The sequence below is a fragment of the Grus americana genome, chromosome 6, assembly GCF_028858705.1.
Source record: "Grus americana isolate bGruAme1 chromosome 6, bGruAme1.mat, whole genome shotgun sequence".
In the NCBI taxonomy this organism is placed as follows: Eukaryota; Metazoa; Chordata; class Aves; order Gruiformes; family Gruidae; genus Grus; species Grus americana.
In genome coordinates, this window is record NC_072857.1 from 11,818,910 (window position 1) to 11,834,599 (window position 15,690).

At 38.1% G+C, this 15,690-nt stretch overlaps 1 protein-coding gene across 6 annotated transcripts in view; it reads right to left on the minus strand.

Moving 5' to 3' along the window:
* KALRN (kalirin RhoGEF kinase) overlaps positions 1-15,690 on the minus strand; it is a 518,343-nt gene that overhangs the window by 272,503 nt on the left and 230,150 nt on the right. For all 6 annotated transcript variants that reach the window (XM_054830972.1, XM_054830978.1, XM_054830973.1 and 3 more), the window contains exons 6-7: positions 13,209-13,331; positions 4,308-4,499 (exon numbers count right to left, since the gene is read on the minus strand). In XM_054830972.1, the coding sequence (XP_054686947.1) occupies positions 4,308-4,499; positions 13,209-13,331 (315 nt within the window). The remainder of the gene's footprint in view (positions 1-4,307; positions 4,500-13,208; positions 13,332-15,690) is intronic.

Below are 15,690 nucleotides of genomic sequence, written 5' to 3' on the forward strand. Positions count from 1 at the left end.
GAGCAAATGGGTTATTTTTAAGAATTTTTGAAAAGTTCTTTGGGTATTTTGAAAAAAAAGCAGCTGTGTTAATTTTTATTATTTGTCACAGTGTGGCAGACACAAAAAACTTTAATAAATGTAACCCTTCATGCTAGAAACATATTCATATCACAAAATCACCATCTGATTGAAAAAAAGATGCATTTAAAATTGTAAATTCCTAACTGTTAGGTTGGAACAGGAGCTGTTACTGTCCACTGGATACTCAATACCATTTAAATTAATTGCTTAAATTTCTAATTTGTCCATAGACTAGAATAGCTCCAATTGGGAATATAAAAGCTGCTTAAATATGTTTTTCAAGACTTCAGGAAAGATTAAGAAAAATTTCTCTGAAAAAATAAAAACTTCCCTAAGGTACCTTTGTGCCTCTGATCCAACCCAGAAGAATCTTTAGAGTTATGACCTCCGCTTACTCCCGACTCACAACTTAAGTTGCAAATTCTGTATTAGGTCAGGTAATAATGTATTCTCAGACCACTTCTTACTAGCTTTTGTCAGGAACTGCTTTGCTGTATCACATGGTTGCTCCAAAACACAGCTCAGACATTTTGTAGTCCATATTTCTCCACACTTTTTGCACAATCCTTGCTTACTGCTGGCTAGGCCTCTGCATGGAAGCTACAGGATAACCAGGGTGGTTCTCCTAGGCCCTGGAGAAATTAAAACCAAACTCTAGCGTCATTTCACGCTCCAGAATGGCTGTGGGGAAAGATGGGAAGAAGGCCATGCAAATGTTTTCCTCAGTGACCAGTAGTCTTCCTGCTTGGGGAGTAAGGTAATATAAAACAAATGGTCAGGGGGTCAGTTTTCAGAGAATCAGCATAAATGTCTAGGAAGTACACCTAACACCTACTACCTTAAATAGTAATTCTGCTCGTGCTTCTGAGGGTGGACTCACCCAGAATTAATTGGTTGAGATCTCTCAGCTGATTGAAGACATTAATTTGTTCATTCTGACAGGATCTGTACAGTGAGCATCTTATGAATACTTTAGCACACTTTCAGAGATTACATCCAAGAAAGGGAGGACACCCAGTGTGTCGGCTTCCACCATCTGGCAGTTAGTGGGCCGGAATCTCATCTGGTGTAAATCAGCACAGTGAGATAAAGCATGTTCCCCTGTGTTCTCTTGCAACTTTGAATAGCCTCAGACATACCTAAAGGTACAGAAGCAGATTCTCTTTCGCACTAGAATATCTCCATGCTAGCATGAGAAAGGGAGGGGCAAAAAGAAAGACAAAAGAAGAAAAAAACCCCACAAATCCAAGACATTTGCAGCAGGTGGAATTAAGGGACATTTAGGAAACACCTCCACTGAATATCCTGAGTTGCATCTTAACCTGGATGTAGTGGTTGTTTGAAGTTTAGTTTACTGGCTTTTGATCACACACGTGTGCTGACGGAAGTATGTCTGAAGGCTACGTTGGCAATATTTGGCTTTTCTTTCTTTCCTTTTCTTCCCTTTTCTTGAGGATGGTTTAGTATGTACAAACTGTGTTTAGAAAAATTCAAAGACGACACACACGTGCGCACACACACACAAAAGAAGAAAAAGAAAGAAACAAATTAAAAAAAAAAAAAAGCTTTGATCCAGGAACTCATTCAGCTGAGCTCCATTCAACATGCCACATGTATCTGCAATAAGAGCCAGGAAAGCAATGTGATTCTGAGGCACGTGAAGACAGATGTGAGGTTCAATTCCCAGCAGGGTTGACTCAGCCTTTCATCCTTCCAAGCCAGACAAATTGTATTCCATGCAGTTTTCTGTGTGGGGTCTTTAGGAAGAGACCTTGAAAAACAAGTTGCTTCCTGCTCAGCTTGCATATTATAAAGATCGTACAGCTTTTCATAAATCTTTGTCCCAAGCCAACAACTTCCTTGCAGGCTGGGGTGTGCCAAAGGCTGAAAGATTACAGTCCTAATAGACTTGCTTCCTGTTGGCATCACAGAGAACTTCAATCAATAGGAAGGAATGAACAAAGAGACTGTAGCAGCTTATTGCACTGGAGAAGGAAAGACGATCTGCGTATCAGATTGGTATGAGGGAAGCAGGGGTACACTGGGAGAAATGGTTGGATCCGCAACAAGACTACCTTTACTGACAGAACAAAGGGAGCAAAAAACAGATTTGATCAGGGACAAAGGAAATAGTGGGTTTATCTACATCTTTGCTTCAGAGATTTAAGCCTTATTTATTGTAAAATAATGAAGCCCTGAAATAAATTTAAAAAAAACCCAAAACCAAAAACCCTGGATGGTGCCAAATAATAGAATGTCACATTTTGAATGAATGTTTGATAAACAACACACTGAGTTATAGACCAAATCCCAAACACCTCACTTTTTATACTATACAGAGGTCAAATCACTAAATTATTAGCATTGAAGTCATTGGTTTATCCAGCAAAGTTACTAAAGCAAGGCTGAAATTTTGGTCCTGGATAATGGATACAATGACTCCCACATTTCTTTTTTGCAGATGAGTTTACAGACTTTACATCAGCACTTATCTTTCACTGAATTGTCTCTTACCACAAGTGAGGAGCAACTCCTGTTCACAATTAGCCAATTCTCCTGTCTGCTTAATAGTGAGAGACTGGTTTCTGTCAGGCAGCATAAACTTGAGTTCCTTATGAAGAGGTGCTAAGGCCGGATTGGGTTTTTTAGACCCATCAATACAATTGTAAAGAAAAAAAAAGACCCAAAGCAGAAAGTGACATTAGTGTAGCTTTTTTTCAAGTTAAGGCTGAGGCAAAATACCCACTGACACTGTTCAAAAGGTATGAAGAAAAAAAAATTCACTTCTAGCTTGACAGACAGTTCAATACAGCTTTCTGGTTTATTGCCTTTCATGCTATACAATACCTTGGCAACTCCTCATAAATTGCAAACAAGAGTGGCACTTCAGAAAATAGGGGGTCGCTGGTAAAAAAAATAAGGTGAAAACCCCCAAAACCCAAACACCAAACAGACCAAAACGAAAAAGAAAGAACTAATTCATTAATAAACCTTAAACATTCTCATTGTGACTGCATATAAAGTCTTTTTTGATTTTTCTTTATGAACATATGATTGATAATTATTAACATGAAGACTACACCCAAACACTACAGTGCCCATTGTACTGAGACCAAAGTACTTGTACTGGGCATCTTCCTGGTGTATCAGTCCATCAGAGCCACTGAGTGTGCTGACAAGAGTAAGTGCCCAGTAGGGTGAGTAATTGCTCTATGCTATGGCCTGTTGTCAATAGGAAACACAAAATAAAGAAAAATCCATTATAATTCTATGGTCAGCAACAAACAATAAAGAAAATCTTTACTGTTTGAGCTAAACTGTTCCATACGTATATTCTGGAATATGAGGCACAGTTTCTGGTTTATCAGTTATAATTTCTTCGTCAAACACTTGAAGAATGGGTCATTTTATAAACATCAAGCACACCCACTTAGTAGCTTTGATATTAACTACTTGGAAAAACAAGCACACAACAATACTGAAGAGAGCCCCAAAGCAGTGTTTGCCACTGGAAAATTAATGTAATCAGTATGATCAAAGTTGAACCATCACCGTTAGGTGAACCTGGTTTAGGTGTAAAAATAGCAGAAGGTTTATTCACTAACATATTTTAAATGTTTTGTAGCTATGAAATTATGAAACAATTCTGGTAGTTGTTAAAGACACAAACCAGAGTTCAGGGACATAAAAAATTTTCATGGATGTTCCTCGCTCTGAAGTCTCTACTTAGTGAGGTCTAATGAAGTTTGGGGCTATGGACAGCACCCCAGGAATAGGAGATGCAATGAATTCCTTAAATTTCATTAACAATAATGTTAGGAGCTTTGGCTCCTAGATATTGTCTGCTGGTATGGGTCTATGTCATATGTGTGAATATTCCTGTGCACATAGCACATACCACATATACATATGAGTGCAGATATATAATGTTTTCCTAGCTGTAATAATCCTGAATTTATCCACAGCACTGATGCAATATTAGGAAACAGAAATAAGGCAGCATATTACTGCACCAGTGCACTTCAGTCATGATCAGATTGTTTCTCATCACTGAGGCATGAACATATTTTCTTACCCACTCAGGGAACATGTGCCAGTTTTTTTGGGGAAATGTTACTATTTGTTTTTGAGACACTGATCCACTAGGAACAAGGCTCTTAACCACACTGCATATAAGCCAAAAGCCATCAGGTAACATTGCAGCATCATCATTAGCAAAGCAGCCAGTCACAAAAGCAGCTCACCTGTTCAGCTTTCTGGTGAAAGACAGCAGACATGGCTAAGATGGTGCTGCGCTCATCCAGAGCTGCAGCAAAACTCTTCCACTCTTGATCCAGCTGGCTAGATATTTGTTTAATTTGCTGGGAAGCATAATGGCCTGCCTCAGAAAGCCTTGACGCAACAGACATGATCCGATTGATGTTGACATAGGCATTCTGAAAATTAAAAAGCACACGTAAATAAAGAGAAGGAAGAACTGTGGCCACCCTCTGCCTTCATTACACATTCCAAATACCATCAGTTGGAGTAAAGCTGAGCAGTTCAGTGACAGCAATCAACCACCCGCTTAAATGTGCACGAATAGCAGGCATACTACCTTCCTCTCTAAAAATACATCCCTCAGGAATCTTATTGCACATTTATGCCATTATCTAACACTGTTATCTCCCCCTCTCCCCTTGAATTTATTTATGTAAAACTAATTTGCCATACTTTACCTATTTACTCACCTGTTAGGCTCTACTCATTGCTTCTATCTTATTTTTTGATATTTCTGTTGCATTACTTCGTATTTCTGGACACTAAATCCACATATTTGTATGTGAAATGTTTGCTTTTTGTATTTTGAGAACTCTCTGACAATCCTTTATAGACATGCAATGTCAACAAATGGAAGAGTCTTATAGACTTTAAAAGAACTCATACGGATATTCTATAGAAATGTAAGAGTTTCCATAGAAATGTCTATTAAATTATATTCTTCAGTTAAAATGTTATCTTTTCTGCAGGTTATTTTAAGCTATTCTCCAGCAGAGATACCATTTAACTACATTCTGAATTTAGAAGAATTTTAAAAAGTCTACTAAAAGGGTAATATTTTCTGTTCTTTCATAAGAATTTTCCATGATGGTTTTTATTCAGCCTTGAGGCAGTAAAAGGATAGTTCTTTCTCAAACTGTACTGTGGACAGCAAGATAATTGCATTACAATATCCCCATTCTGCATAGGAATGTTAACCTGAAAATTAACAGCCATCATGACAATATCTTACAAAGATGCACCATCAAAAGACAAATGACAGCTGTCTTACAGCTTTCTGGAATGTCATTTGATGTAAACACTTCTCCTTTCTCTTTCCTCCTTACCAGAGGAAAGGAACATCCCAGAAATGCTTAGCTAATGTTGGCTCACTGCTTTCTTATCTCACTGAAGGATTTCAGGAGGGCTTTAGGAATTTCAGAGAGTAGAATCTGTAAGACCCTTACGCACAAGGACAGACACAGCCCTGATGATTTTAACAGTATTACTCATGGGCAAATAATAAATCAGAGGTGGAAGTGTTTGTTGGAGCAAGATCTCATCATAGTGAGTAGGAGCACAATGTGGAAAGGTATCTGCCAATCCAAACGTGAAACACAACAGAGCACTGCCAAGGCAGGCATGGGTCCAAACTAAGTTGCAAAGCAGGGTAAAGTATGTCTGCAAATTATGTGGGATAACTACAAAGTACACTCATCATACCTGTAGGTGCTAAAGGAAAGAAAGATGGGGACACGGCCCTTACAGCCACTCTGCTCTCCCTGGTAGAACCATGACTGTGATAGCTGTCACATAAATAACACAGATCTAAAGGGATATCCAGCCTCCAGTTTTGTTCTTCCCCTTATCACATAGCCTTTTCTTAAACATTGAATTTGGCTCAAAATTGTCAGATTAATTTTAAAGAAATAAAAAGATCTTTTTCAGTACAATTAGAGAAACCGATCAAAATTGTTCTGGAGTTTAAAGCACACTAAAAAAGATACTATAATTTGGAATTTTGACCACCAGCCACAGTCAAACACTTCTTTGTATCTCTCTAGGTTACAAACTGGAATTTAGACTAAATATTTAAGCCTTTCTCCCAGAAAGTCTCCATGACTGAGCCTCAGCTGAGATCATTTTGCAACATTTCAGGTCAGCTCTTCCGGTGGAAAGCAGTATAACATCACTACAGTTGCTAAACTTGGATGAGTTGCACCAAATGAAGACCTGGAACTTTGCTGTGTTTGAAGGAAAAGAAAAGTTGCTGAAAAAGATTTGATTTAATGTAAAAAGTAGGTGCTTCCATCGTGCTTTTACTTATTTTTTTCCTTGCAGAATTATCTCAGCCATTGCACTGCAGTGAGCATGGAGGAAAACAACGGTGAATTCCTTGGTTCCTTACAGTTACAGTATATAGATGTATTAACTAGTAGAAGGGTAAAGGTAAGATTAGTTGAAATACAGCAGATATTCTTGGAGTCTGTTTTTTAAATCAGGGAGATTTATATATTGTTAAGTCTGTTTGTTTTATTTTTATACAGAGATGAGGATTTTTATGGATGAAATTTCACTTTCCTAGATGAGAATTTTTCATGGAAGAGTACCAACCCATCCTGTAGCCAACCCACTAACTCCATAGCTTTTCCAGCAGAAAGCAAGGAGCAGTTTGGGAGTCACCTGCTCACACCTCCATTCTTAGTGCACCAAGTGGAACTGGCTCAGGAAACAGATACTACTGAGCTTCCCCTGTTGCTTTCTGAGCAATAAATGGATTCAAATGCAATATAGCATGTGATGTGCTCTTCTGTATAGCTCCAACAGGTACTGCAATGGAGATACTACCTACTTCCAGACACATGCACTCTTTACCTCTGCTTTATCTGTCCCATCTCAGTGAAGCAGAGACATTGAAGTTGAGCTTGGACACATAAGACTTGTCCAAGGTCTCACAGGAAAACAAGACAGAGCAAAAACTTGGCTAAGTATCTGGAACTCAGCATAGCACATCCTACCAGACATAACACATTTTACAATCTCAGGACCTTTACTCAGTGTCACTATTATTGGGACAGATGGGATCTCTGTTGTGGATTGAGGTAAAATGCAGTATGACTTCAAGGCACTCCAGAATTTAGTTTCAGGAGAAAAACATTCAATTGACCACAATCCACAAAATGTAAGAAGTTTCTTTTCCACCTTGAAGTAGAATAAAACTGTAAGCCACTTTTTTTCATCTTTATCTGCCAATGTGTGATGTTCTGAGTAAAATGGAACAAAAATCTATGCTGCCAAAATTCAACTGTTGTCATTTCACAAAGTTAAACCGTCCTTTCCTTCTGTTTTTTTGTCTCTAAAAATTGAATTAATTGAGATTTTTCTATGTCACGACATAGATCTTTTTATCCTAATAGGAAATAAATTAAATCAAGCAACTAATGTCTGTGACTTTATTTTTCCTTTAGGCTGGGAAATCCACTACTAGCAGGTTCATAGAGAGTCTCATTTTAAGTATAACCTAAGGCCTCTTTTTTTTTTTTTTAAAACTGAGAGGTGTCCCCAAAGAAGACTGCAAGGGATCACTGATTTATGGCTATATAAGAATACAATAGGTCAAACAATGAGAAAACAATATATTAATGTCTAGAAGTAAGGGTAAAGGCACTTCAGTTGACATTCTGTTGTCACAACACTAGGATACACCCAAGTTTCGGCTAATATATATCCTTTTTAATTGGAAAACCTTTATTTTACATGCAGTTGCAGACTTTCCAAAAGCACTCCTCATGTTACAGTTAATTTTTCATTGAATTTATATCAACTTTGAAACATTAGTCAAAAAAGGGGATTTTTGCCTTCTAAAAATCACTTGGCTGGCAAACAAAAGAAAAAAATTCCCCACATCTACATCAGCATCACGATATGCAAGAGTTTCTTTTACAGTTTAGGAAAGCCTTGTGCAATGCCTTGCAAGTGCACATACCCCTCTTTGTCCACCAATACTTAGTCCATTTCTGTCACCTAAACAAGGCCTTGACTCTGGTCATCAATGTCTATATCATTGCTGTTCCTTCCAGTGTAAGCAATCACTGCTAAGGTCCCTAACGCTGGGTAGGGTAACAGCCCTCAGTCTCAGCAATAAGCACTGACAGTAGTGGAGTTTCCATTGTGGAATGATCTCCCACAGGGAAATACACTAATTCAGCTCTGATCATCTAGTGAGCATGCTGGGAGACCTTCCCTCTTAATTAAACCCTCCAGCTCTAGCTGGAACAATACTTTCTCCTAATACATGTATAAAAAGAATACCTTACACTCACAAAAGAAAAATGAGCAGTGAGAAGCATAAAATCTGCAAGGAACTTGGCTGTACTCATCTCATTTCCTAAAGAACTAGTTGAGATATTGTCATGGCAAGCAGTGAAGGTGGGCTGCAAGAGAAGGGTTTTGCAGATTAATTGAAGGTGAAATTTGATTGTTGAAGAGTTCTTCTTTAAAATAAAATAAATAACCAGCTTGCACTGGGTTACTGAGTTTAGAAACCATCTGTGAAATGAATCTAACACATAAATCCAAAGAAGAATGTATTAGTGACAAAATAAACTTATGAGATATCTTTAAGACCTTTAAGTTTCTATTACAAGGCCAATTACATGTATCCTGTTGCAAAATAATATTGGATGGCATTTTAGTTCAGCCTACATACAGAAAAATACCATTCATTTAAGACAAACATTGGGAATTTTCAACAGACATCATTAGGCTTTACATGATAATTGTAACGTGTTTGAAATATATTGCGACTTTCTTAGGACAACATGCATCTCCATCTAGTATCAGACAGCTAACTCCTGGACAGCAGGATAGGCAGCAATGCCAGCACTGAACACTGCCATTTTTATGAATGTTCCACCGAAAGTGATAACTCATTCTTTTAGGAGGTTAACGGATCCAGGTATAAAAAAGTCTTGGCAAAGGAAATACGAATAACTTCTGTCAGAACAAATGGCACGTACACCATGTATCCAAGTGCACAGCAACAACCAGTATGCTTTGTGTCATATTGAAACATTGCATTTTTTTCTCTAGTGAATTTACTACATTATTGGGATTACTCACAAAATGTTGGAGCTAAATATTCATCTTTGTGAAAAGTATTATTGCTTTAGTATAAACATTATACAGCTGTGATAAAGCCTAACATAATTTATTTTGAAACAAGTAAAAACAAGCACAGCCTTGAATCACAGAAAAAAAAAACCCCTATCTATGGTTCTTATTTGAAAGAAAAATACCACACTACAGTTTACTACCTCAAATACATGAATTCTCCACATCCCACATTGTTCATTTGAAAGGAAGAATTATTATTGTAAAAAACAGAGAAACAAATCGTTTTTCCAAGAAGGAGCTTTGGTCACAGCATGCCTACAGAGATGTATAGGAAGAGCATGCAACAAAAGGCATGACCCAATAAACATTTGGAGAGTGTATTTTCTAGAGGAACTGAAGAGAATATTTTAACTATTATCAGTCATGCCAGGCTTAAAGGACACTAGGCATAGTGTAAAGAAAAAAAAATTAAAACAAAAAACCTTAGATATCCAAGATCTGATCCAACTTCCACTGAAGTTTCTAGGGTTTTTCCCTGCAAAACATACAGCCATCCTCAGCTACATTGTCCTTCTTCATATCTTCTCTCAATACTGATTTTAATGTATTGACAAAACAAATCCCCAAAGCCATAAACAACCCCAAGTCCCAATGAGAGTGCTTCAAGTTTTCATTATTTTGTTGCTCAGATTCATGATAGCTGAACTATTCTCAATCCAACTGTTGCTGGGACTAATATGTTGCATAAAAGAAGATCTAGCCCAATTATAAAGCAAATTTTTAGCATCACAATTATAAAGCAAATTCTCAGAGAAAAAGTTTACAGTGTGATCTAGTTCAAAAGACTTATATAAAAAAAAAAATCTTTTGACTTTTAGTCTCCTTCACCAAAGTGTTGTTTCACATGAAACAGACCTGATCCATATTTCTAGCCCCACTTCCCCGACAACCAAAGTATGGCTCAGATTGCTGTGTAGGCTTGGGGTATGTAATGTCCTACCAGAGTCATCTCCCAGCTTTCTCTGGTTTAGCTTTGTTCAACTAAGTCGATCTGTCCTGAGTCCATTGCTGACCATCACTGGCTCTTGCCTTGAACAAATGCAGGGCTTCGTCCTTACTACAGAGTGTCTCCACACAGGCTTGCATAGAGTTCTTGTACGTGCCAAGAGACAAAACTACCATCTACCACAGGAGCTGGGCTGTGGCCAGGAAAGGGCCATTTTAGTTTCAGTCTCTTCTTGCTCCTCCTGCGTGCTATACCACAAACCGAGTGACTAGTATGCAACTCAACAGCCCTATGCAGCAAGCTGGTATCTCCTGCATGCTAACACTCTCATATTCACCATACTGACTTTTGGGGACATCAGGAGTCATTCCACATTTTTCTAGCAAAGAATCTGTTCCACCTAAAAAAAGAGCATCACTGCTGACAGCAGCACTATACTGACATAAGAGCAGCAGCTCCAGGTTAGTTCAAGTACCCTGCAGCTTAAGGTTATTACCCTTTTCCCACTGCTTTCCAAATGTCCTTTCAGCTTGATATACCCCCCAAGTCTGCTACTCCAAAAATAGGATGCCCAGCCCTCTGCAGGACAGCAGCCCTGTTTAATTCCCCAAGGCAACCTCACTAGGCTATAAAACTCATCTCATTTGCCAGCCTGTGCAACCCTGGCATTGACATCCCCTCTAGAAAGGCCATAGTGCAGACATATAGCCCAAATACAGGCCTCTCAGCAATATGGAAAGTCTCGAGAAATCTATTTGATCATGAAGAATTTCAAGCACTGAGTAAAACTCTGATATTTCTGATAAAAACCATGGAGGCCTCATTTAGATTAAAAAAAAGAAAAAAGAAAACAAAAACGAAAAGTATAGCCCTGAGTTGCACCTATATCCTGAAATGTTTCTACAGTCTTTTTTATCCTGACTTTGCCATACTGTCAATAATGATACCACAACACCTTATGTAACCTCTGACAATCAAAATCTGTTGAAGAATTTTTTTAAAAAGTTCTGAGACAGCATATCACAAGAATTTTTTAAAATAGAAATCAACTAAAGCTAAAAGAAAAGTAGTCTATAGCAAATGACAGACAGGTGTACTGGTCTCTGAGTTATATTCCTATAAAGAGGATTATCTGAAAACATATATATTATTTGGTGTATTTGTTATATTGTGGGGTTCCTCCATGGAGTCCATTCAGTTCAATTAATTAATGCAGAATTATGTGCCATCTCTCACCGCACTTATAGGTTGAAAGTTAAAGGTGCCCAGTACTCATGCCCTTCCACATAGATCCTCTATGCTAAAGAGATGGAGGAGACAATCTTCTTTGTAGATTGATACATGCTGACTGTATGGGCTTCTGTATGACTATACATGTGTGTGAGTTATACTGGAGACAGCGCATTTCTCATTCTCAAAAGTTCACTTGGGGACAGATGGAAGAAGAATGGAGGAAAATAATTTTTCTTCCATTAGGTGGCACCGTCCTTGTCACTCGTTAATTTTCTATTAACAATAATTACTTCTTTCCAAGTTCAGCTCCCAGTTATTCTAAGAAAATAATACTAAACAGTACCACAAAATGGACAAAGGGAGGTGTTCCAGCTTGATTCTTCTAACAGTGTTTTCTGAAAAATTATGACCGACTTTGCATCTTTCATTTAAAAAAAAAAAGAAATTTAATGCACTAACCTTCAGGACACATTTATGTGTTAGGTTTCTGTGAGCAGCAATGTCATACGGAGGCTGTGCTATCTTGTATTCTGTTAGATGGCATTGTGATTGCAAGCTTAACAATCAGGTGCCTAGAGCCTGTTTTTCAGTCCTCCTTTCAATTATAATCACAATAAAAATATTAACAGACATTATAAACATTTCTCATCTTCCACTGTTACACAATCCCCTAGTGACGCATGGTGCTTTAGTGAGGAATAGCTAGGTAAGTGGAACTGGTGGGTGGAATTTAGGTCAGAGAAGTTAATTACCTGATCTGGAATTTGGCCAGAATACCAGCGTTAACACCTGTAATCTTATGAAAGCGGTGTGTGGTCTTTAACAACCTCCAGTAGCCAGGACCTCTTTCTACGTTTCAGACAGCTGCTCTCAAGTACCTTGCCCTTTGGTGGCAAGTAGGCTGTGGAGCTCTACTGACTTACACCACCACCTTAAACGTCAACCGCCACCTTTGAGGTCTTAGCCCCAGTGCAACTGTAGCCTGACCATGCACAGCATGAAGAGGTACACCTGTAGGAGTTGGTTTACTCAGGGCAAGCTTTTGTGTAGATGACAGAGAGCACTCAGAGAGGGCTCAGCGCTGCATTGTGCAATTGCAGCAGGAGGTGTGCACGCATTTTTCTAACCCAGTGCAGCAATCAAAACATCAATACATTCTGTCCTCATTTCTGTGCTGAAAGCAAAGCAGTTTCCAGAACAAATACCTTATGCCTGGAAAGAATAGGAAAGTGAGCAAAGCACTTATAAATGTATAATGATGCTGGTTTTTTAAAAAAAAAAAAAAAAAAAAGCAAGCTAAGGTAAATTGAGTTGTGTTCAAAAAGACTGACCAATTAACCACCGAAAAAGCCAAAGTCCCACTGCGGCCACAAGTGACAGCTTGATTAGTGTCTCTTTTTCAAGGTTTTGAAAAGTACCTTAGCAGGGTGTGGGGGGAGGAGTATAAATTATTAAGGTGCCACCTACAGCTCTCATTAACTCCCAGTCAAAGAAATGTCAAAAACTTTAAAAAATATTGTATTTGCTCTTCAAAATGTAAACAAACTCCACAGGACTGTGCTGCTCTTAAGCCAAGGAAATAATCATATATCAGTGTCCGAGTGGACAGAACAACACTCTGCTTCTCAGAAAGAGGGCTGCTGCCACAGCCCAGCCTGATCTTCCTTATTTCACCTCTCACAGGTTCATAGTGGTCTCTGAACTGGAGGTGGCCTCACGTGCCAGCCCTTTCCCCACTCACACGCACAGACCCGTTGTACCCTCAACTCACCATGGAATTCATGGCAAAGTGATTGTGCTGCGTCTGTAGGTCAAGGGCATGTTGGTAGCTCACGCCAATCTCCGTGTGACTCTGCAGGAATAATTCTTTGTTGTGGCTGATCCAGTCAAACATCTAGAAGTATTCACACAGGACAGAGGAAAAAAGAGTGTTAGATAGAGATGAAAAAAATGAGACAGTGCAAAATATAAAAATCCACAGTTCTGAGGCAGATGTACGTGCAACACAGACAAAAAAACATTCATCTATGTTCCTCATCAAAATAAGCTGTTGTCAAGCAATGGAAGCATTTAAGTTATCACCATATTTCATTATTAACAGAATGATAGGTCAGGAAACATAATTCATAAAGCATGTTCCTCAGTAAGCTGATCACATAGTCTTTTCCTATAAGTAATGGGAATTTCATATATAGAAAGATGGCAGCAGAGGGACCTAAAATCAGGGGTTGCTTCACTGACTGAAGATATAGCAGTTCATAAAGTACCCTTAATCCAGAAATGGACCAAAAATTCCATAAATATTATTGATGGGATTTTCTCACCCCCCTTTCTTTTTTTTCTATACATAAAGTTTCCAAATGTTACTTCCAAATAGCCAGTTGACTTCCTACACTTATATTTCTGAAATCTTTCCAATTCCAAAGCCAGAACCCAGTCTACCTTACACTTATTATTTTTGGGATGAAGAGAGAAAAAGAAAAAAAAAAGGATTTTATTAATATCTATAAAGAGTACACATTTCAACTTCTGCCACTTCCAAATGTATTTCCAAGCAAAATGGATAGTTCAGTACTTCAGACACAGATAGAAATATATTGAATAAAGCCGATGAAACTCATTTCTTATGCTGTAGCACATTAATGTGACACTTCAATCTGCAGCACGCTCATTCATTATAAGCTGTCACAAGTCAGCTAGGAGGTAGTGTGCTTATGTTTTGGCTTGTTCTGTGTTGTGTTAGAGACTAAATGCATTGAAAGTGAGAACCTTTCATTCTTTACTCCTTTCAACAGCTCTGCAGGCATTACAAGCTCAGATTTCTTCTTTTCTGCAAACATTTTTGTTACAGAATCCCTTCAAATCATGTTTCTTCATCTCTATCCCAGAAAGCTGGGAAACTGTTCATTAATAAGGACCCTTTCATAATAAAAAACCTCAATGTATTAATTCATTATAAGGAAAGAAAAACTAATTATAGAAGCAGTGGAAGTCATGTGAATACAGTCCCTGGTGTTAAAGAAAGTGGTTTAGGGCAAAAAGGCAAGTGATGCAGCTTCTAAGCATGCACCTTACAGTCAAAGTATCAGTCTAGATCTTTGTTATGACATTTACGTGTCCTCCAGTCAAGAGCTGTTTTGTTCTTTAGCACTGAATAGCAATTTTTGACCAGTGACAGCTGAAGAACACTCAGAGCCCATCGCTCAGGCACTGTATGTTGCTGTAGTTTCTCAGGGTCAGCTACCTGTTCCCTGTAGAAATGGTGCTCCTAAGAGCAGAGAAAAGACCTTGTATGGGTCATCTAACATTCCTGCAATGAACTCAGCATTTTGTGCTGAGCACTCAATTTGGCATGGGAGTGTACTGCTTTATGCAGGGGATTTGCAGAAATAATATTGAATATCCCTTTCATCAAAATGCAAATAAACATTGCAAGTGCTCCAATGCCACCAGACACACTACGCTGACCTGGTCCCAAAAATCTGTCACATGTGCTTGACTTCTTAATCTTTTATTTATGAAAAAACAATTGCAACTACAAATTCTATACTAGCTTGTACTTTGTGTTGATGAATAGTCTTAAAGGCCAAATTTGGTTCAAGTTACAAAGATGCAAGTCCATTGACACAGTTACTTTCTAATTTATACCCATGGAGCTGATCAAAATCAGACCTATCACCATTTTTTCAGAAAGTATAAATAACAAGATTTTTACAAGGATGAGGTCAGGGATTTCTGCCAATTAAACAGAATGCAACAACCTGAAGAGACACCTAAAGCTTTCTCATTGGATTCCTTTTTCTCACTTTATTAAGATTTAATAAGCAAAATAAGTGCAAAATAATTTGCCACACTTGTGAGCTTGAAAAAAACCAAACAAACCATAAAGCCAATAAAGAAAGGAAAATTCCATAACAGCAAAGTTCATGTCCCAACAACAAGCTTTTACATCTCTGCTGAGAAACCAACACAGATTTCTTGTAAGTAGATACATGTTTGATGTGAACATTTTTTAATGTTTTAAACAATCTAAAGACACTCATGGAGAAGAAAACTGGCAGCAATCCAGTAAAAATAAACAGTAAATCTAATATTTTATGCTCAGCAAAGCCGAATCAGGATCTTTTTAAGACAAGTAATTTAAACTAGTGATCTATTATTCTGTGGATAGGGAGCATTTCCTCCATCTAATCTATAAACATATTATTGGATGAGAATCTAGGTTAAGTTAAACCATGCTTCTGCCTTTTAAA